Source organism: Schistocerca americana, chromosome 11 (assembly GCF_021461395.2).
Source record: "Schistocerca americana isolate TAMUIC-IGC-003095 chromosome 11, iqSchAmer2.1, whole genome shotgun sequence".
Classification (NCBI taxonomy): domain Eukaryota; kingdom Metazoa; phylum Arthropoda; class Insecta; order Orthoptera; family Acrididae; genus Schistocerca; species Schistocerca americana.
In genome coordinates, this window is record NC_060129.1 from 155,358,488 (window position 1) to 155,380,322 (window position 21,835).

At 42.1% G+C, this 21,835-nt stretch overlaps 1 protein-coding gene across 1 annotated transcript in view; it reads right to left on the reverse strand.

Moving 5' to 3' along the window:
- LOC124554018 (ankyrin-3-like) overlaps nt 1-21,247 on the reverse strand; it is a 60,296-nt gene extending 39,049 nt beyond the window's left edge. Inside the window, exons 1-3 of the mRNA XM_047128046.1 lie at nt 21,146-21,247; nt 9,022-9,156; nt 8,853-8,900 (exon numbers count right to left, since the gene is read on the reverse strand). Coding sequence (XP_046984002.1) covers nt 8,853-8,900; nt 9,022-9,109 — 136 coding nt within the window. The 5' untranslated portion in view covers nt 9,110-9,156; nt 21,146-21,247. The remainder of the gene's footprint in view (nt 1-8,852; nt 8,901-9,021; nt 9,157-21,145) is intronic.
- Between the last annotated feature and the right edge of the window lie 588 nt (nt 21,248-21,835).

Genomic DNA, 21,835 nt, shown 5'->3' on the forward strand with positions numbered 1-21,835 from the left:
GAAGTTTCATATCAGCTGTATACTTTCCTACAACCAGAAAATTGTCAAGGTAGCTCATGGTCCCTGAGACGTCCTTTAAGTGTTGCTCATCGCCCCCCCCCCCCCTGAACCATGGACCTTGCTGTTGGTGGGGAGGCATGCGTGACTCAGCAATACAGATGGCCATATCGTAGGTGCAAACACAATGGAGGGGTATCTGTTGAGAGGCCAGACAAATGTGTGGTTCCTGAAGAGGGGCAGCTGCCTTTTCAGTACTTGCAGAGGCCACAATCTGGATGACTGACTGATCTGCCCTTGTAACACTAACCAAAACGGCCTTGCTGTGCTGGTACCGTGAACAGCTGAAAGCAATGGGAAACTACAGCCGTAATTTTGCCCGAGGGCATGCAGCTTTACTGTATGGTTAACGATGATGGCGTCCTCTTGGGTAAAATATTCCAGTGGTAAAATAGTCCCCCATTCGGATCTCCGATCAGGGATTACTCAACAGGCTGTCGGTATCAGAAGAAAGAAAATTGGCGTTCTACAGATCGGAGTGCGGAATGTCAAATCCCTTAAATGGGCAGGTAGATTAGAGAATTTAAATAGGGAAATGGATAGGTTAAAGTTAGATATAGTGGGAATTAGTGAAGTTCGGTGGCAGTAGGATCAAGACTTTTGGTCAACTAAATACAGGGTTATAAATACAAAATCAAAGAGGGGTAATGCAGGAGTAGGTTTAATAATGAATAAAGAAATAGGAGTGCAAGTAAGCTACAACAAACAGCGTAGTGAAAGCCTTATTGTGGCCAAGATAGACATGCAGCCCATGACTACCACAGTAGTACAAGTTTATATGCCCACTAGCTCTGCAGATGATGGAGAAATTGATGAACTGTATGATGAGATAAAAGAAATTATTCAGGTAGTGGAGGGAGACGAATATTTAATAGTCATGGGTGACTGGAATTCGTGAATAGGAAAAGGGAGAGAAGGAAACATAGTAGGTGAATATGGATTGGGGATTAGAAAAGAAAGAGGAAGCTGTCTGGTAGAATTTTGCACAGATCATAACTTAATCATAGCTAACACTTGGTTCAAGAATCATAAAAGAAGGTTATATACATGGAATCATCCGGGAGATACTAGGAGGTATTAGATAGGATATAAAATGGCAAGACAGAGATTTAGGAACCAGGTTTTAAATTGTAAGACATTTCCAGGAGCGGATATGGACTCTGACCGCAATCCATAGGTTATAAACTGTAGATTGAAACTGTAGAAACTGCAAAAAGGTGGGAATTTATGGAGATGGGACCTGGATAAACCGACTAAACCAGAGGTTTTCCAGAGCTTCAGGGACGGCATAAGCGAAGGGTTGACGGGAATGGGGGAAAGAAATACAGTAGAAGAAGAATGGGTAGCTCTGAGGGACGAAGTAGTGAAGCCAGCAGAGAATCAAGTAGGTAAAAAGACGAGGACTAGTAGAAATCCTTGGGTAACAGAAGACATATTGAATTTAATTGATGAAAGGAGAAAATATAAAAATGCAGTAAATGAAGCAGGCAAAAAGGAATACAAAGGTCTCAAAAATGAGATCGACAGGAAGTGCAAAATTGCTAAGCAGGGATGGCTAGAGGACAAATGTAAGGATGTAGAGGCTTATCTCACTAGGGGTAAGATAGATACTGCCTACGGGAAAATTAAAGAGACCTTTGGAGAAAAGAGAGCCACTTGTATGAATATCAAGAGCTCAAATGGAAAGCCAGTTCTAGGCAAAGAAGGGAAAGCAGAAAGGTGGAAGGGGTATATAGAGGGTCTATACAAGGGCGATGTACTTGAGGACAATATTATGGAAATGGAAGAGGATGTAGATGAAGATGAAATGAGAGGTACGATACTGTGTGAAGAGTTTGACAGAGCACTGAAAGACCTGATTCGAAACAAGGCCCCAGGAGTAGCCAACATTCCATTAGAACAACTGACGGCCTTGGGAGAGCCAGTCCTTACAAAACTCTACCATCTGGTGAGCAAGATGTATGAGACAGGCGAAATGCCCTCATACTTAAAGAAGAACATAGTAATTCCAATCCCAAAGAATGCACTTGTTGACAGATGTGAAAATTACCGAACTATCAGTTTAATAAGTCACAGCTGCAAAATACTAACACGAATTCTTTACAGGCGGATGGAAATACTGGTAGAAGCAGACCTCGGGGAAGATGAGTTTGGATTCCATAGAAATGTTGGAACACATGAGGCAATACTGACCTCATGACTTATCTTAGATGAAAAGCAAACCTACTTTTCTAGCATTTGTGGACTTAGAGAAACCTTTTGACAATGTTAACTGGAATACTCTCTATCAAATACTAAAGGTGGCAGGGGTAAAATACAGGGATTGAAAGGCTATTTACAATTTGTACAAAAACCAGAAGGCAGTTATAAGAGTTGAGGGGCACGAAAGGGAAGCAGTGGTTGGGAAGGGAGTGAGACAGGGTTGTAGCCTCTCCCCGATGTTATTCAATCTGTATATTGAGCAAGCAGTAAAGGAAACAAAAGAAAAATTCGAAGTAGGTATTAAAATATATGGAGAAGAAATAGAAACTTTGAGGTTCACCGATGACATTCTAATTCTGTCAGAGACAGCAAAGGATTTGGAAGAGCAGTTGAACAGAATGGATAGTGTCTTGAAAGGAGGATATAAGATGAAAAACAACCAAGCAAAACGAGGATAATGGAATGTAGTCGAATTAAGTCGGGTGATGCTGATGGAATTAGATTAGGCAATGAGACACTTAAAGTAGTAAAGGATTTTGCTATTTGGTGAGCAAAATAACTGATGATGGTCGCAATAGAGAGGATATAAAATGTAGACTGGCAATGGCTAGGAAAGCGTTTGTGAAGAAGAGAAATTTGTTAACATCGAGTATTGATATAAGCGTCAGGAAGTCGTTTCTGAAAGTATTTGTATGGAGTATAGCCATGTATTTAATTGAAACATGAACGATAAATAGTTTGGACAAGAAGAGAACAGAAGTTTTCGAAATGTAGTGCTACAGAAGAATGCTGAAGATTGGTAGATCACATATCTAATGAGGAAGTATAGAATAGAATTGGGGAGAAGAGAAGTTTGTGGCACAACTTGACAAGAAGAAGGGACCGGTTGATAGGACTAGTTCTGTGGCATCAGGGGATCATAAATTTAGCATTGGAGGGCAGTGTGTAGGGTAAAAATCGTAGAGGGAGACCAACAGATGAATACACTAAGCAGATTCAGAAGGATGGAGGTTGCAGTAAGTACTGGGAGATGAAGAAGCTTGCACAGGGTAGAGTAGCATGGAGAGCTGCATCAAACCAGTCTCAGGACTGAAGACCACACCAACAACATAGTACCTCCAAAAAATTGATGTAACTTTGGCGATGCCAAATGGAAGCTATGTATATTGGAGCAATCCAAAAGGAGTGGCTATGGTGTTTATGATTTCAGTCTCCTGGGAGCCGTTACGCAGTGTGAGGTGTAGATACGCATCATGAAGATCATTTTGGGCAAATAAGCATAATGAAGGTCATTTTTGGCAAATACCATAGACCCAGCGAGATGTAAACAGTGTCCTGAAGCATGGGAGTGGTATATCTGACGACTACAGATTGGGCATTCACAGTGTCTGGGAAGTCACCACCAATGCAGCCAGCGCCTGATGGTTTCTCCACAGTCAAATAGGAAGGGCCCTTTGGCTGTGTGTTACTGGGATGAAGACGCCCTCATCCTGAAGATGTTGCAAGTCCTGTTGATACTTATCCTGGTATGCAAACTCGACGCTACGGACCTTAAATAATTTTGGAGTTTGGAGCTGCAGTAGGTGTAAGGGATATATGCGACTGGATCCCCAGGATGCTCGCTGGCAGAACACTGGTCCTAATTTAACCAAGATGTAGGTGGTGTAGGGAGAGGTCCAGTGCTTGGACTGCATCAGAATTGGCGCAGAACTCAAGCCCCAAGGCATGGAATAAGTCTATGCTGGACAGGTTAGAGACCTGAGGGGCCACAACCATCAGAATCTAAGCTGGAGTTACTGTAACGCCACAGTAGCGTTTGCTTTGGAAAAGTCCTCTAAGAGGTATGTCCTGTAACAGAAATGGTGTTTTTACTAAAACTACATAACTATGTTGTGAAGGGGTGCCTGGAGGAGACTTAATGGCTTGTGTAGCCCAGTCGATTACTGTAGCTGATGACACAGTGTTAGTCTGGAAGGTGACTGGCTTGCTTTACAACTTGACTTGTATAGACAGCAACTGAGTGGACTGCAAGAGTATAGATAGGTACCAGCGCCGCTTCTGTAAAATATGGTTGGGAAGAATATTCCTTGGTGTCGCCCAGTCACCAGTCCATAGACATAGAAGTGGAGGTGTGGCAAATTTCAGCTTTGTGGGCACACTAACACCTAGTAACACAATTCACCTTGTGGAAATGGCATTGAGGACTGTCCCAGACTTGTGCTACAACCAATGTTCTTCCAATTTGGGTTATGTGGCAAATACCAGAATTGGGTCTTCGATAAAAGCTGCTGCTGTGGCAGCCTGCTCAGAAGTCGAATGATAGGAAGTCATGAGATGAGCAATGGATCTTTGAGGTTCAGAAGATTCTATTGGAGGTTTTCATCAGGAAAGTGAGCTAAAATCTAGTCACAGATGAGAGCTGATGCACAAGGGATGCATTTTGGCACATGGGGACCAGCATTCCTGGGAGAGACCCCGGACCCTAGCTATTGATTTAGGAATGTAGATTCTGACAGCTAAAGAACTTGCATTGAGCCGCAGCAATGTGTATCTGAGCACTGAAGTTTTATACGGCTTTCATGCATTCATGGCTGGACTATGGGTGCATGGTTTATGCATTGACGAGGCCTTTTGATTTGAATTGACACTGTCCACCTTGAGGGTCTCCAGTTGGCCACAGGTCGCTATAGGACCAGTCCCATACCCAGCCTATGTGCTGAGGCTGGGGGTGGGGGGGGGGTCACCAGCAGCTCTACCTACTGCATCAGGCATGCAAGTTCCTCACAGCTCCAACTTCACTCACACTCTATAACGTTGCTCATCCCCCTTATTTCCAACCGTTTAAGAGCCACAATGCCATTTGCGATCCATGTGCACCATGTGCTGGAGTCCCTCAGTGAGGAGCCTGTACTGCCCCAAATCCAGGGTTTTAACTGCCTGCTGCCATGGTTACTGGAGAGACCCAGAGTGATTTTAGATTTGGGGCGCTACAAGAGAGATTACACTCCTGCTTCCGCTTTTAATGACATATTTTCTGACATTTTACCTGGGCACCGCAACAATATAGCTGTTTTTATGCACGTATCGCTACAGGGGGATCCTGTTGGTTGCTATGTTTTTTTGACAGATCCTGTCCTCAAGATCAGACTGCCTTAAGCGTTTACTGTCTTTTATGCAGAATTTTATGCGATCTTGCGGTCATTGGAGTAGGTGAGACGTTCTTCCAGTGATAAATTTCTTGTCTCATCCGATTTTCTATGTTCCCTTCACTCTGTGAGACGTTTGTACTCAGCAGGGAAGCTAGTTCCTGCTCCATCCACAACGACTGGGGATTTAGGTGTCTTTTTGCTGGGTACAAAAACACATCGGAATTGTGAGGAATGAAAGGACAGATCTGGCCGCCAAGAGTATTGTCTCGATCCTCAAGTATTACAGCGTGCCATCCTCCTGTATGCTATCACCTCGATGTTGAGCTTAAGAGTCTTGCATCAGTGGGAGGGTGAGTGGCTGGAGGAGACTTTGGTCCACAAAGAAAGCTCTGTTCTGGAGAACAGATGTAGCGTAAGTGCATAGGAAACACGACAGAACCCAAAACACATGTGCTGCATTCCACTTCGTAATGTGTTCAAGAGTTAATAAGAATCTAGATACTTGTATAGAATTCTTCTACCTAGGAAAAGCGTTCTACAGCGTGAAGTGACTAGAAATACTGGGAAATTTGGGTATACAATAATATATATAGGAACACAAAAGAAGCTATAAGAACGGAAGACTATGAAAAGGAGATGTGCTTAATGAGGGTGTAAATTAATGAAACGGTGTTTCTCCGCCACTGTCTAATCTGTACATTTAGGAAACCGTAATAAAATAAAAGACAAACGTAGGAGTTGGATTAACAGTCATGGTTATAAGTGCCATGGGGAAGATTCGCTGAAAACATTACTGTCAGTGAAGATCAGGAAGAATTATTAGGTCTGTTGTGTGGAATGGGGATTCAAATGAATGCAAATATGTACTTAGTGTGAACAAATGAACGATTAACGTAATGAGGAATACCAGAAACGAGATTAGCGTTAAATTTAACGTCAAAGTCTGGGATCACAAAATAGATGAAGGAATTTTGCTTCCTTGAAAGCAAAATTACAGATGAAGGACAAAGTAAGGCGGATTTCAGAGGCAGACATGCAGAGGGAAAGATGGCTTTCCTCCGTCGAAGGTGTCTACTACAACCAAACATAAGGAAAATATTTCTAAGATTTTACGTCCTGGTACGAATTTTCAACATGGAACGTGAGATAACCAGTTCTACTCTGAAGGTAAGAGGTTGGCACAGGGAGGAAGTTGCGACAGTGCATCAGACTAGGCAGAAGGTAAATGACACAAACTGAACAGGTACATGAGATGCTCAAATGTCACTGACATTAGACTTGCAGTGTATATCCTACAACAACTAACTCCCAATATTTTACATGAAAGTTATGAGTCACCTGTCTGTAACCACTGGGTAACTCAACCAAACCATCCTGCCTTCCAGAAATATACATCACATGATGTGGCAGTACATCATGTAAACAGCTGAAAACCTACTCTGGGGAACTAGATGGAATACATAGATTTCATTCATGTTTTAATGCAACACTTCACCACAGTATTTGTCTTATCAAAACGAAATACACCATCATATGAACTCTTTAGAAAAAGGTGCCCTACACAAAATTCCAGGGAACTCTAATTGGATGTTACAAATATGGAGAACCTCAAATTATTAAAATAATTAATTCATACAATCAAATGTATTGAATTCTTTGCAATTAGGAATAAAAATAATTTGGCCTTCAGAGGAATATTCCTATCTTTGTATTTGTGTATACCTTAGAGCTTTGACACAGAAATTGTTCTTCTGTTAATAGCTTGCGTGATTTGACTAAAGCCTTTGTGCTGTTCAGCCTGCTATTAGCAATTATAAAATCAGTAACTCATCAGTTAACCGGCTAAAAACTTGTCTCATCACAGGAAGTTTCTGTGACATCAGAACAAGGAGTTACATTTTTGTATAGCCTAGCGTCCCCTTATGCTTCAAATTTCTGGTAACAATCTGCACACAGCAGGCATTAATTATGTGTGAAATTAAATTAATGCTTACAGACGACACCGACGTGGTTACTTAAAATTTATGATCTACAGACATCAATTACGTCCCATTCTAGAATGACATTTTGTTTACCATGTGGTTCCTTTGAAACAGTGTACATATCAACTGGATACTGCCGGCCGCGGTGGTCTCGCGGTTCTAGGCGCTCAGTCCGGAACCGCACCATTGCTACGGTCGCAGGTTCGAATCCTGCCTCGGGCATGGATGTGTGTGATGTCCTTAGGCTAGTTAGGTTTAAGTAGTTCTAAGTTCTAGGGGACTGATGACCACAGATGTTAAGTCCCATAGTGCTCAGAGCCATTTGAACCATTTTTGAACTACATACTGCTTCGAAAATGTAGACCAACTTGTAGTTACTTTCTGTAACGTATTGTTACAGAAAGTAAATAGCAATAATTTGATGGACATTTACTCAGATAGCAATCATAATAGGGAACATGACATATCTCACACTGTGAAGAGGAACATGGTTTATTATTGATTTACTAATGTTACTAACAAGAGAATCATAATGCTACTGGTATAGTTGCAGCATGTGCCATGTAACGGGCTCTTAAGGTCATACCTGTCTTCCTAAAATAACCATTATTTCCAAGAAAAGAGAAACTAGTATGTTGTTCAAAATAAACTGAAGGAGTAAGTGCTACAAATTATCTATATAGATGGGAATACTTAACACTCCTTCAAAATTTACTGTTTGTGTCCATGTGAAGGTTCTATGGAACAATGTTTTACATGAAAGCAAATCTTCAGCTGAACCACAATGATGACATCCACTATTAATTTAAAAACTCTGCCACTGATGAAAGGACACGTTGGAAGCAAACGTACCATAATTTTGAACCCATATCTCAATGAATTTAAACAGATAAGAAACAGGGATATAACGTAGTCAGCACAAGCATTACAATTTCTGATGGATACCTCCTGAGATGATTACCATTATCAGATTTCTGTTTTTAATTGGTTATATAAATATTGTGAACGTGAGAAGGTTTTTCTGTAGTCAATATAAATTTATGGAAGGCGGTGTACAATGTACTACTGTAATCCTGGAAGACATGTCAAATACCTGTATATCACGACTACTTATGTGAAATAGATTCTGTTTAGCTTCGTCTATTCATGTGTTATATTGATCTAGACGGGACAACTAAACCTTTATGAAAATAATTTAGAAAAAGGCCATGATTACCACTCTCAAGGTCTACCAACACGTATGTAACACATATGTAAACTGTATTCCAACTCATACCGACTAAAAAAACAAAAGTAATAATATAGAAACTCAGTGAACTTAGAGATTTTATGCATAATAATCAAATGACCAAAATCAGTTATTAAACCATCAAATACATCTACCAATGAGATAAGTTTACACTGCATGATTTTCTTGAACCATGAAAAGTTTCTGGAAGTAATGGAAAATTATGACACTTACTCATATTGTCAGTTCCAAAGTGGTAGACTGTGACTTCGGGATCTAATCCTGAAAACAAATATATAAAATACTTAATGAAAATATTGGATATGTTTTTCATTACCTACTAAAACTGGTTATTCATTATCATATGCAGACTTACGTCAATTTGTACAAGTAAAATCTTTACCTGTACTGGGATGAGAGTCGCTATAGTTGGCAGCAGTGAGAACTGCGACAAAAATGCAGATGAACCACCTAACGCTTCTGCAGAACATGATGTAAGGACAATGCTGCCAGGCCAAATAAACAACTGCTGGAGAATCTGTAAATTTATGAGTAAATATATCTCCACCATTCATTTACTTTCAACAAACTGGACAGAAAATCTAAATTAATATAATAACCTAATTTGGATTACGATGGTTAATGCGGAAACCACACTAGGAGGTTCGAGAAATCGTTAAGCTAACTATCCAAGAGTACTTTGTCAAAATTTCAAAGCGAAATTCGCATTCGTACAGAAGGAAATTCTTCCCATATAAGATTTATCAGGGGATGAATTACTGGAGAAATGTGTAGGTGGCCACACACAAAATGCTAATGAAACTTTTAATTCCACTATTTGGTGATTAGCTCCCAAACACTTGCACTCCGGACTAAAAGTGGTTGATTTGGCGTCGTATTTAGCAGCTGGCTTATTCAATGAAGGAAATTCATCCCTTCTGATGGCCATGAACGAGGCAGGAATTTTAGGAGACACGTAAAGCTTCAGTTATGCCGAACAAATGGATAACCAGCGCGTATGCTGGCAGAATCGACGTAGCGCATTGAAACGAAGGAAGGTCGGATAGCTCGGAAAGCACTGCTGCAGGCGCAAAACGAAGCCTCTGGGAAAGAAGAAGGATTACTATATGGCTCTGGAATCGCAGATCAATTGGTAAGCATTTTACATTATTGTTGACTTCCTTGAATTTCCAGTTTCCAAGAATTGATTTCTCAAACGCGTTCATCTCCAAATGACTATTTTGACATTTGCGTCCAGTCTAACTCAAAAAGTATTGAATCGATCATTATTAAATGTGATAATATGATTGTGTATAAAATTACTAATTATATGAACCAACTTATGAGGAGATGTCACGATTGCACGGGTATTTTTCTTCGCCTAAATGGAGAAAAAAACGTGAAAATCGCAGTAAATTGTTCCAACGCCTGCACAGTTTTTAATTTTCATTATTTTCACCTGCATTGAGGCTCATATTCTTAGAAAATAAGTTAGTAATGTAAAATCAAATCTTTTCTGATTTCAGATGAAAATCGGAATGGCTACACTGCACACAATTGCAGAACTATACTCACAACTTCAGCGGATATCACAGAGCAACTCTGTTATTTTTGGCTGAAATCAATCAAAACATTCACAAAAACTCACGGACTTTGAACATCGTCTGGCGATTAGACGTCACTTTTATAATACGTCTGTATGCGAGATTTCCACACTCCTACACATCCCTAGGTCCACTATTTGACATGTAATGGTGAGATGGAAAATTGAAGCACCAAATACAGCACAAAAGCGTACAGGCCGACCTCGTCTGTTGACTGACAGAGACTGCCGACAGTTGGAGAAGGTCGTAATGTGTAACAAGCAGACATCTATCCAGACGAACACACAGGAATTCCGAACTGCATCAGGATCCACTGTAACTACTATGACAGTTAGGCGGGAGGTGAGAAAACTTGGATTTCACAGTCGAGCGGCTGCTCGTAAGCCACACATCATGCAGGTAAATGCCAAACAAAGCCGCGCTTGCTGTAAGGAGCGTAAACATTGGACGACTGAACAGTGGAAAAACGTTGCGTGGAGTGACGAATCACGGTACACAATGTGGCCAGCCGATGGCAGGTGTGGTTATCGAGAATGTCCAGTGAACGTCATCTGCCAGCGCGTGTACTGCAAACAGTAAAATTCGGAGGCGGTGGTGTTATTGTGTGGTCGTGTTTTTCATGGAGGGAGCTTGCACCCCTTGTTTTTTTGCGTGGTACTATCACAGCAGAGGCCTACACTGATATTTTAAGCATCTTATTGCTTCTCACTGTTGTAGAGCAATTCGGGGATGGCTATTGCATCTTTTAAAACGATCGAGCACCTGTTCATAATGCAGAGTCTAAGGCGTCTGTAGAAGACAATAATATCCCTGTAACGGACTGTACTGCACAGAGTCCTGATATGAGTCCTATGAAGCACCTTTGGGATGCTTTGGAACACCGACATCATGCCAGGTATCACCGAAAAACATCGATATATCTCTTCAGTGCAACACTCCATGAAGAATGTGCTGCCATTCCCCAGGAAACCTTCCACCACCTGATTGAACGTATGCCTGCGAGTATGGAAGCTGTCATCAAGGCAAAGGGTGAGCCAACACCATATTATATTCCAGCATTAGTGATGGAGAGGCCACGAACTTGTAAGTTATTTTCAGCCAGGTGTCTGAATACTTTTGATCGCATTGTGTATTTTCAAGGTCAAAATCTTACATGAGTCATCTCGCATATATTAAGAGAAAATCAGGCACTCCCTCATACATTACTCACTCACTGTCTTTATGTACAACAAAGCATTTACACATCATTACACAGAATGTTACCAGTTTCCTGTATAGTGGTAAAGTCAAAACCAGTTCACAATAATTGTACAAATCGCACCACTTGTGGAAGTGCACTGTGTCAAGAATGCGAGAGAAGAGCACTGGCAGAGAAACCAACATTCTGGTACATTTTGAAAATTACGGGGTACACGAGGTCTTGTCCAGGCTGGACTTGAGGGTCGTTCATCAGTCTGTTAGTGAAGTACTGGTGCAGGAAAGAGAGAAGAAGGTAGCGCACGTTTAGAGAAAGCTGGTTTCTGGTACCAGAGAGCAGAGAAGGGAACAGTCCGCAAAGTGCGGTCAGCTACGACAGAAGGCTGAAAATACAGGAGCGTCTGCTCTGCATGGCGACTGCGTCACAAGAGGGCGACACTTGAGTGTCCTCTGCTCCACAGGACGCGCCCAGTGGCAACATGTGACCCCTTTCTCAAGCTTCCCAAATGGCTGTGGGGTACATTCAGCAGAGGAATGAAATCGTACCCTGTCAACGGATTTTTCTAGATAGAGCCCCATATGCTATGCAGGGTTCTACATCTACATCTACGTGATTACTCAGCTACTCACAATAAAGTGCCTGGCAGAGGGTTCAATGAATCACCTTCAAGATGTCTCTCTACCGTTCCACTCTCGAACGGTGTGCAGGAAAAACCAGTACTTAAATTTTTCTGTGTGAGCCCTAATTTCTCTTGTTTTATAGTGATGATCATTTCTCCCTATGTAGGTGGGAGCCAACTGAATGTTTTCGTAATCGGAGGAAAAAGCTGATGATTGAAATTTCATAAGAAGATCCCATTGCGACGAAAAACACTTTTGTTTTAATGATTCCCACTCCAATTCACATATCATTTCTGTGGCACTATCTCCCCTATTTCGCGATAATATAAAACGAGCAGCCCTTGTTTGAAATTATCAGGTGTCATCTGTCAGTACCACCTGATGGGGATCCCACACCGCGCAGCAATACTCCAGAATAGGGCGGACAAGCGTGGTGTAAGCAGTCTCTTTAGAAGACCTGTTGCGCCTTCTAAGTGTTCTGCCAACGAATCGCAGACTATGGTTTGCTCTACGCACAACCTTATCTATGTGCTCGTTCCAATTTATGTTATTTGTAACTGTAATCCCTAACTATTTACTTGAATTTGCAGCCTTCTGATTTGTGTGAGTCATCGCGTAATCGAAATTTACAGTTTTTTTTTATTCAGTATCGATTCCCATTTTCAACACCACACAGATATCTTATCTAAATCATTTTACAATTCGGTTTGGTCATCTGATGACATTACAAGACGATAAATGACAGCATCATCTGCAAAGATCCTAAGACGGCTACTCAGTTTTTTCCCTATGTCGTTAATATAGATCAGGAACATTAGAGAGCCTATAAAACTTCCTTGTTGGACGCCGGATATTACCTCTGTTACTCGATGTCTTTCCGTCTGTTACTACGAACTGTGACCTTTCTGACAGGAAATCGCGAATCCAGTTGCACAACTCAGGCGATATTCCATAGGCACGCAGTTTGGTTGGAAGAAGCTTGTGAGGAACGGTGTCGAAAGCCTTCTGGATATCTAAAAATAGGAATCCCCTGTCGATAGCACTTATTACTTCGTGAGTAAAAAGAGTTAGTTGTGTTTTAAAATAATGATATTTTCAGAGTCCGTGCTGATTATGTGTCAATAAATCCTTTTCTTCTCGGTGCTTCATAATGTTCGGATGTACCGATTGGTCACATAGGCGCTGCAAAAACTCATGCTAGTTTCCAGGACAGCAGCTTGGCTGCAGATATGTGTGTAAAAGAAAATTTAAAGTATACATACAGGGCGACTAAAATAAAATTAGCACCGAAAATATTGCGGAGATGGAAAGTGCTGTTGATGCGCAGTTATCACAGAACGTGCAGATAGTCAGGGGCTGTTTATTGTTGGCCAATAAACAGTTTGTAATAATATTTATAAAGTGTATTTTTTGTGCAAAAGTACACTTTTTGAATGGAACAATTCTTATTGACATTAAGAAACTAAAAATAGCGTAAATTATGTTAGTTGATTTGTTGCAGGATTCTAGTGCAAGCTGCTTACAATATAAATACTTTGGAAAGTTGCCACACTGTCACTTGTACAATACCTGTAGTAGTACACACCAAAGAACAACACAAATGCATGCACTAGTTATGTGCATTCTGGGCCGTAACGAGGTAACTGTCCATCACAGGTTGTGTTCAAAATGACCACCAGCAGTGACAGAACACGTTTCCTATCTGGTATGGAGCGACTGCTGCACACATGCTAGCGTTTCGTCGAACATCTCCGAGCAGGCTGCAGTTATGCTTCGTTATGTATCATTGGGTGTAGTTGGTATGTCCTTGCAGGCAGCGTCTTTCAGCTTTCCCCACAGAAAAAGTCAACAGGCATCAAATCTGGAAAATGGGGCACCTAACGTACTGGTCCTCTGCATCCAATCTAACGTTTTGGAAACAATTTGTGAAGACATGCTGTAATACTCCACGCACTATGTACTGGACAGCGGTCATATTGGTAACACAGGTTCCTCTATGTGTGCAGAGGAAAGCCTTCTAGTATCTGTGGGAGATGGTTTGTTAGGAGGCTGTGATAGTTGTACGCATTCAGTGTTCTATCTATGAAACTCATGCCTATGATCTGACGGTTTACTATCCCACAGCAATGTTTACACTCCATGGGCGCTGATGTTCCACCTGAGGAAGCCAATGGGGATTGTCAACACACCAATAGCATACGTTTTGGTGGTTTACCTGGCTTCACCACTAAACAAGGTACGTAATACATATGGAGTACTAGTCGCAATTCCCATGTACAGAAGTTAACACGATTCTTATAATTGTTTCCATGGAGCTCTTCATTGAGGTAGATGTAATGGGGATGGAATTTAGGCTGATGGGGAATGTGTAGGACACTTGCCTGACCCATGTCACTTACACATGCGATTGCACAGGAGGTAAAGTGTTGATCAACTGCAACAACAGGAAGAACGTTAATTTCCCGCTCTTCTGTCATCACTTGCTTCATTCTGTTACGTTCCCTAGTTCTTACACTATCACTTTCACACAACTGATTGAGAAGATGGTCGAGATTGGGATCCTGCCGCAAGCACTGTAGAAGAACAAACTGCATTCTTCCTACACTCTCCATGCACCATGAGCATGTCAGCTTTTTCTGCACTGATAAATCCCGTTGTATACACATGAGCTACTGCTTAGACTGTCACATAGAAAACTGATAGCAGTGCTCTCGAGGAACACACAAGCACACTGTAAACGAACATAACAACATCGATCTAACAACTACGCAGGTCGAATGGCACAAAGAAGTGTCAGTGTGGAAACTTCTCACAACGTGGTATTTCACAACTGGCTTGCACTAGACTTCTGCAGCAAACAGCACCGAAATTCTAGTTTACCCTATTTTTAGTTTGTTACTGGTAATAAGATTTTTTCATTAGGAAAATCGCAGGTACAGAAAATACACTTTCTAAGTATTATTACAATCTGTTTATTGGATAACAGTACGAGACCCTGGCTTCGAATTCATTCTGTGAAAACTGCACGTCAATAGCACTTTCCATTTCCATAATATTTGCAGTCCAAGCTTTAGATGGTTCACCCTGCAGACGCCATACAGAGCACAACCACATACATGTCAAGCGAATTAATTGGTTTCAAGCCACCCAGTATTATAGGTGTGTTGTGGGAGTATTATCGGCTTGTTTTGTCGTCACGTTTAATAGGGGCTACATGTCTGGGTGAGCATGGCCGGGGGAGGTTGAAATACATGGAAAAGGGGATGCTAGAGACAAGGGCAGATGGTGATGGATTGGGATAAAGAGGAATGGAAAGAGAGATGGAGCACCAAGAGATGAATAATGAGAACCTTATAGCGTGAAATCACGAGTTCAGTCGCAGATAGGATTGTAATTTTATTAGAAGCTGGTTGTAAGCAACTGTTTCAATAGTTATCGGTAGGCCTAGAATTATGAAATCAACTGCAGGTCCTCTGTCGATAGCAGTAATTACTTTGTGTGAACAAAAATCCACTAGCGTTCCATAAGAAAGATATTTTCCGAGTCAGTGCTGTCCATGTGCCAATAATTCAAGGTACTTTATAAAGTTGGAACAGCCCGTATGCTCCTAAATCGTACTGACTATAATGTCTGTGATATATGTGTACAGTTTAGATGACCAGTTGTATGTCACTGTCCCCACAGTTTCACTTGCGAACCTGTATGGCACATATATTGTATACATCTCTGCCTACTCACTGTCTTCACCCATCTCCACTTCACCCCTCTGTCTGTCCATCTAATACTATGCTCTCATCATTTTCCATCTTACCAATACTCATCTACACTATCCATTTGGCTCCTGCATCCCCCCATCTCATTCTCCCTCTATCTCTGATTATCTCCTCCATTTTCTCTCTCTACATCTCCTCCTCCCCTCTCTCACACTGTCCATATTCTCCACCCCTTCTCTCCATTTTCTCCTTCCCCTTTTCTCACTGTACATATCCGCCACCCCACTTTGTCAACAGCCTCTCCTCACTCTCCCTCTCCCTGCCCCCAGTCTGTTATTCCATTTAAATCAGCCCCCACTCTATATCCATTTCCTCTTGCACCCTCTCCCTTCGCATCTTCCATCCTTCCCTGTCCATATCCTCCTGGCCTCTTTCTCTTATCCATCTCCTTCTGCCACCATTTCTCTTTCCATCATCACCTACACCTCTCTACCTTTCTGTCCTCATCTCCCTCTTCTCCAAACCCATCTCTTCTTCGCTGACCATTGTGGCCGAGCGGTTCTAGGCACTCCATTCTGGAACTACAGGGCTGCTTCGGTCGCAGGTTCGTATCCTGCCTTGGTCATGGATGTGTATGATGTCCTTAGGTTAGTTTGGTTTAAGTAGTTCTATGTCTAAGGGACTGATGACCTCAGATGTTAAGTCCCATACTGCTTAGAGCCATTTTTAACCAACTCTTCTTCCCCATCTTTGTTCCTCTCCTCCTGCCCATCTCTCCCACCTATCTACTGTAGTCCCCTCTCCTCATTCATCTTCTACTCCCAGCCTATCAGTGTTCATTCCCTCCCACACCCATCTCCCTTTATGTTTTCTATTGCCCCTCCTCTCTCGGTCCATCACCTCCTATCATCTCCCCCTGCCTCCACTTACCCTGTCCATCATTTCCTGGTCCCTACCTCAGTCTATCACCTCCTCTATCTACTTCAACATTCCTCAGCCATGCCCACTCACAAATGTAGCCCCCACTAAACATGTCGATAAAGCAGGCTGATAATATTCCCACCACATACGTATTGTGAAGTGCAGCTTACACATCAGGGGCTTGAAACCAATCACTGCTCCTGTCAAATAAGTTGTCATGCAAAGAAGATCGATAAAGCAGGTCGGTTCTACTTGAACCCAACACACTATCGTTCAGTACAGCCTACCCACTGTCAAACCATTTCGTACTCTCGGTTAGTAGGCTTCACAGTAAAGCAGGTTCCTAAGGCCAGCCACTACTACTTAAACACAACTTGCCTATTATACGGCTCAGCCAATATGGCATGGGCTGACAAAATACGATATTGTCCCTATTCCCACTCCTGTCGAGCTGGAAGGCTACAAGACAAGCAGTGATGATGCTCGTACAGTCATGTAGTTTGTTTGTTTGCCATGTTTCGGTGAAATGGGTCCAGTGATTTAATGGGAGATCATAGACATACACTACGTGAACAAAGGTATCGGGACACCCCCATAAACACATGTTTTTCATATTATGTAAATTGTTCTGCTACCTACTGCCAGGAACTCCATATGACCGACCTCTGTAGTCATTAGTCACCGTGAGATAGCAGAATGGGCGCTCTGCGAAACTCATAGACTTCGAATGTGGCCCGGTCATTGGGTGTCACATGTGTCATATGCCTGCACGCAAGATGTCCACAATCCTAAATATCACTAGGTCCACTGTTTCCAATGTGATACAGCACAAAAGCGTACAGGCCGATTTCTTCTGTTGACTGACAGAGAGCGCGTAGAGTTGAAGAGGGTCGTAATGTATAATAAACAGAAATCTTCCCAGATCTTCATACAGGAATTTCAAACTGCAGTACGATCCACTGCAAGTACTATGACTTAGGTGGGCGGTGAGAAAACTTGGGTTTCGTGGTCGAGCGGCTGCTCATAAGCCACACATCACACCGGTAAATGTCTAACGACGCCTCGCTTGGTGTAAGGTGTGTAAACGTTGGAAGATTGAACAGTGGAAAAACGTTGTGTGGAGTGACACTCAAAGTAGATAATGTGGAGATCAGATGTGAGGGTCTGGGTGTGGCAAATTCCTAGTGAACGTCATCTGCCGGCGTGTGTAGTGCCGACAGTAAAATTCTGAGGCGGTGGTGTTATGGTGTGGTCTTGTTTTTCATAGAGGGGGCTGCACCCCTTGTTGTTTTGCGTGGCACTACCACAGCACAGGCCTATATTTATATTTTAAGCATCTCATTGCTTCTCGCTGTTGAAGAGCAATTCGGTAATGGCGACTGCATCTTTCAGCAAGATCGAGCCCCTGTTCATAATGCACTGCCAGTGGCGGAGAGATTAAACGACAATAACATCCCTGTAACGAACTGGCCTACACAGATTCCTGACCTGAATCCTATAGAACACCTTAGCTATGTTTTGGAACGCCGTGGCAGGCCTCACCTACCGACATCGATACCTCTCCTCAGTGCATCACTCCATGAAGAATTGTCTGCCATTCCCAAGAAACCTTCCAGCACCTGATTCAACGTATGTCTGCAGGAGGGTTAGCTGTCATCAAGGCTAAAGGTGGGCCAGCACCATATTGAATTCCAGAATTACAGATGGAGAGGCCACGAACTTGTATGTTATTTTCAGCCAGGTGTCCAGACACTTTTAATCACATTTTACGTTTTGTACAGCAGAATGTCTTCAATATTGCGAGTGTCACATTCACTGCAGTGCATAACGTCTTTGCAGAGAAGTCTGGTGCGCTCTCCCGAGTCCATTAGGCATCTACGGGGGGCAAAACCTTCCTCAGATGCAGCAGGTATCCTGGCGAGAAAAGGTCCAACGTCAGAAACTGGTGGCACATACCCGGGGACTTTGATATGAAGCCTCCTCCCGCACCGTTGTCAAGCTTTAATGACGTCCGACGTTCGAAAACAAAACTCAAGAATTTGCATGTTGGGTCAGTTATCAATACTGAGTGTCTCAAGCTGGGCCACATCGCAAATACATCTTCCATACAGGGTGATTCACGAAGATATGTAAATATTTTAATATGTCGTTCTATATGTAACAATATAGAAAAAAAGGTCTTATAAACATAGGTCCGCAATTGTTCAGTTAAGGAGTTACGGGTAATAAAAGGTTTTACCAGAAATTTAGCAACTTCGATATTATGAAGATATCGCACAACTTTAAGAGGTTAAAGTAAAACACGATTTCGACTTATTTTGTTATTACTGGTGTGCTGAATATAATAAAACATGTCCCAGACGTGTATCTGCAGTGTATCGTCCAGAGAAGGAATGGTTGTAATACAAGTAAATTTGTTTATTTTTCATTAAGAATGTAGAAACGTGTGTGTCATTGTTGGCTACCTTTAGTGAGTTGTTGCAGACGTTCCCTAACCTTGAAACGAGTTAGTTTTCTGTACTGTTCAGTGAAAGAACACAATAAGAACAGTGTATTTAAGTAAAACCACATAGTAACTGTTGTAGTTTGTAGATTATTTATGAAATAGGAATGCCTTTCAAATTTACGACGTAGGAATACGCCACTATGGTGTTCATTTATGGAAAATGTTATGGCAATGATACAGCTGAAATTAACGAATATGGCGTACGTTATTCAACTCGATGGCTTTCAAATGGACGAATCATTAGTGGAGCATTTCGATGTTACGGGAGACATGTTCTCTACCTAGCTTTCATAATCAGTACGAGAGCTCGATACGTCAAGACGATTATGAGGATATTATGGATGCTGTTCAACTTAGCCTGTGTACAGTACACGGCGTATCTCTCAACTATTAGGCATTTCACAATGTAAGATATGGTGTACAATGAAGTAAAATAATGTGTGTCTCTGCCATAAACAAAAAGTGCATCAGTTATCCGGGAGATCCAGCCCTCCGCTTGGAGTTGTGCAACTGGTTAAAAACTAATTGACAGTTACACAAATACGTTTTATTTTCTGATGAGGCACAGTTTACTCGAGATGGTATAAACACTTTATTGGACCATTCATTTTCCCAGGACGTCTAACTGGCGGGTCGTACTTACAATTCCTTCAAGAAGAAATGCCCCACTTACTCGAAGATACTCTGCTTGCTACGCAAATTCAAATGTATTTTCAACATGACGGCGTGCCTCCACATTTCGCCAACGGAGTTACTGCACAATTAAATGAACATTTTTCCCAGAGATGGATTGGTGGTGGTGCTACACGTCTGTGGCCACCCAGATTTCCCGATATAACACCAACGGATTTTGTGTATGGGGATGGGTGAAAGATAATGATTATAATGACAAAATCAATACACGTGAGGCACGACTCGGTCGCATTATGAATGCAATAGAAGAAATTAAGAACAACCCTGTGAAACTGAAACGAGCAACAAAATCTGTACACGTGCAGCTAAATGCACTGAACTAGGTGGAGACGTTTTTGAACATTTACTGTGATTGTGATTGTATTGCGAAATTGTATGTACTTTGTACAAGTTTCTTAACAGTGAGCTTTCTTTTTTTTTCGGTTTAACACGAATTCACGTGTGCTGTGGTATACATAAAACCAGATTATGTGACACATTCATACGGTTTCAGATAACGCTTTTACCATAAACTTTCCAAAATTAAATTCTCTACACTTCCGTTGAAAACTTTGTGCAGTTGTCTTGAATTTAAAGAACAAATTAGACCAGGTAGTTAATAAATTCAAAATTTTACGAAATTATGCCTTTGCTTCTCTGGATGTTCTGGAAAACTACTGTAGATACGCATATGGGACATGTTTTGCTAGATTCGCCAGACCAATAACAACAAAATAAATTTAAATCATGCTTTACTTTAACCATCTATATATTTGCGATGGCTTCATATTAGCGAAGTTGCTAAATTTCAGGCAAAATCTTTTACTACCCGTAACTCCGTAACTAAACATTAGCGGACCTATGAACTTTTTTCTTTAGTTTTAAACGTAGCGTAACATATTAAAGTATTTTCATATCTTCGTGAATAACCCTGTAAATTAGGCCTGTACAGCCGTATTCCAGCAGATCTCTACTACTTCTATTGTCTGATCTGACAAGTTTGTATCGAAAGTACAATGCTTTCGTGAATCTGTTTCGACGGCATACAACATATACCAATAATTAGTGGGGCTAGTGACGCCATTACGTAGACTACGCCGTAAGAATCAGTAGCTGCTGAAATGCGTAGATGACGTGAACCGATGACGGAATGCATATCAAGAGCTATTGCGCTATAGGTCGTAGGTACCGTTTTTGAGGGGGGTACCATTGAGAGCAGGAGACCGTCAAGTTGAGGAAAGTGATACGCTGAGCACTCCGCCACAGTGCTGGAAGAAACACGTAGAGACTTACCAGATGTGTGAGTTCTGCTCTGTGCCACTGCAGCCAGTGTAGTGGGCTGTCGCGAAGACAGCCTTTTATCCTTATCTTGGCCACTGCTGGACTCGGCTGACACCTCCCACCTACTGTATCCGCAGTCTGCCCTCTGCTCCACAACCCCTCCCCCTCTCACCCCCCCTCCCCCTCAAGCGTCGTCAAACTTTCCTGACATCCGACATTGGAAGCGTTGTTGCGCAACGCCTCGCAGCACTGACCTCAAGGGCACGTGATAACTATGGCAACCGCTCTGCTGCTCATTCTGACCTCGCGGCATCTTCCAAAACGACTCCGTGTTAACCAGGTACCTGCTCACATCAGAGCCCGTTCCAGCCCATTCCCTGAGAGGCACGCCCTGAGGATGCAAATACCGTCAACATTGCGTGTGCCCTTGACAGTGGCCTCCATTCGGCGACTAATGAAGTTCACGGATTTTGTATGATATACACCAAATGATGATTACATCTCTAGAGCTAGTTGTCGGTGATGGGCTGCGATCACACGCTGTCCCAGGAACTCACAGACTCGCATTTTTATGGGACTAAGATCCATTTATTTAGTGGGGCTATTAAGATGTGATCGCGTTCCTGAGCGTTTGTCAAGAGGGGGACGTGTCCATTCAGTCCTGTGAATGTGGCTGTTGGCATCTATCCAAACGGGAGTGTC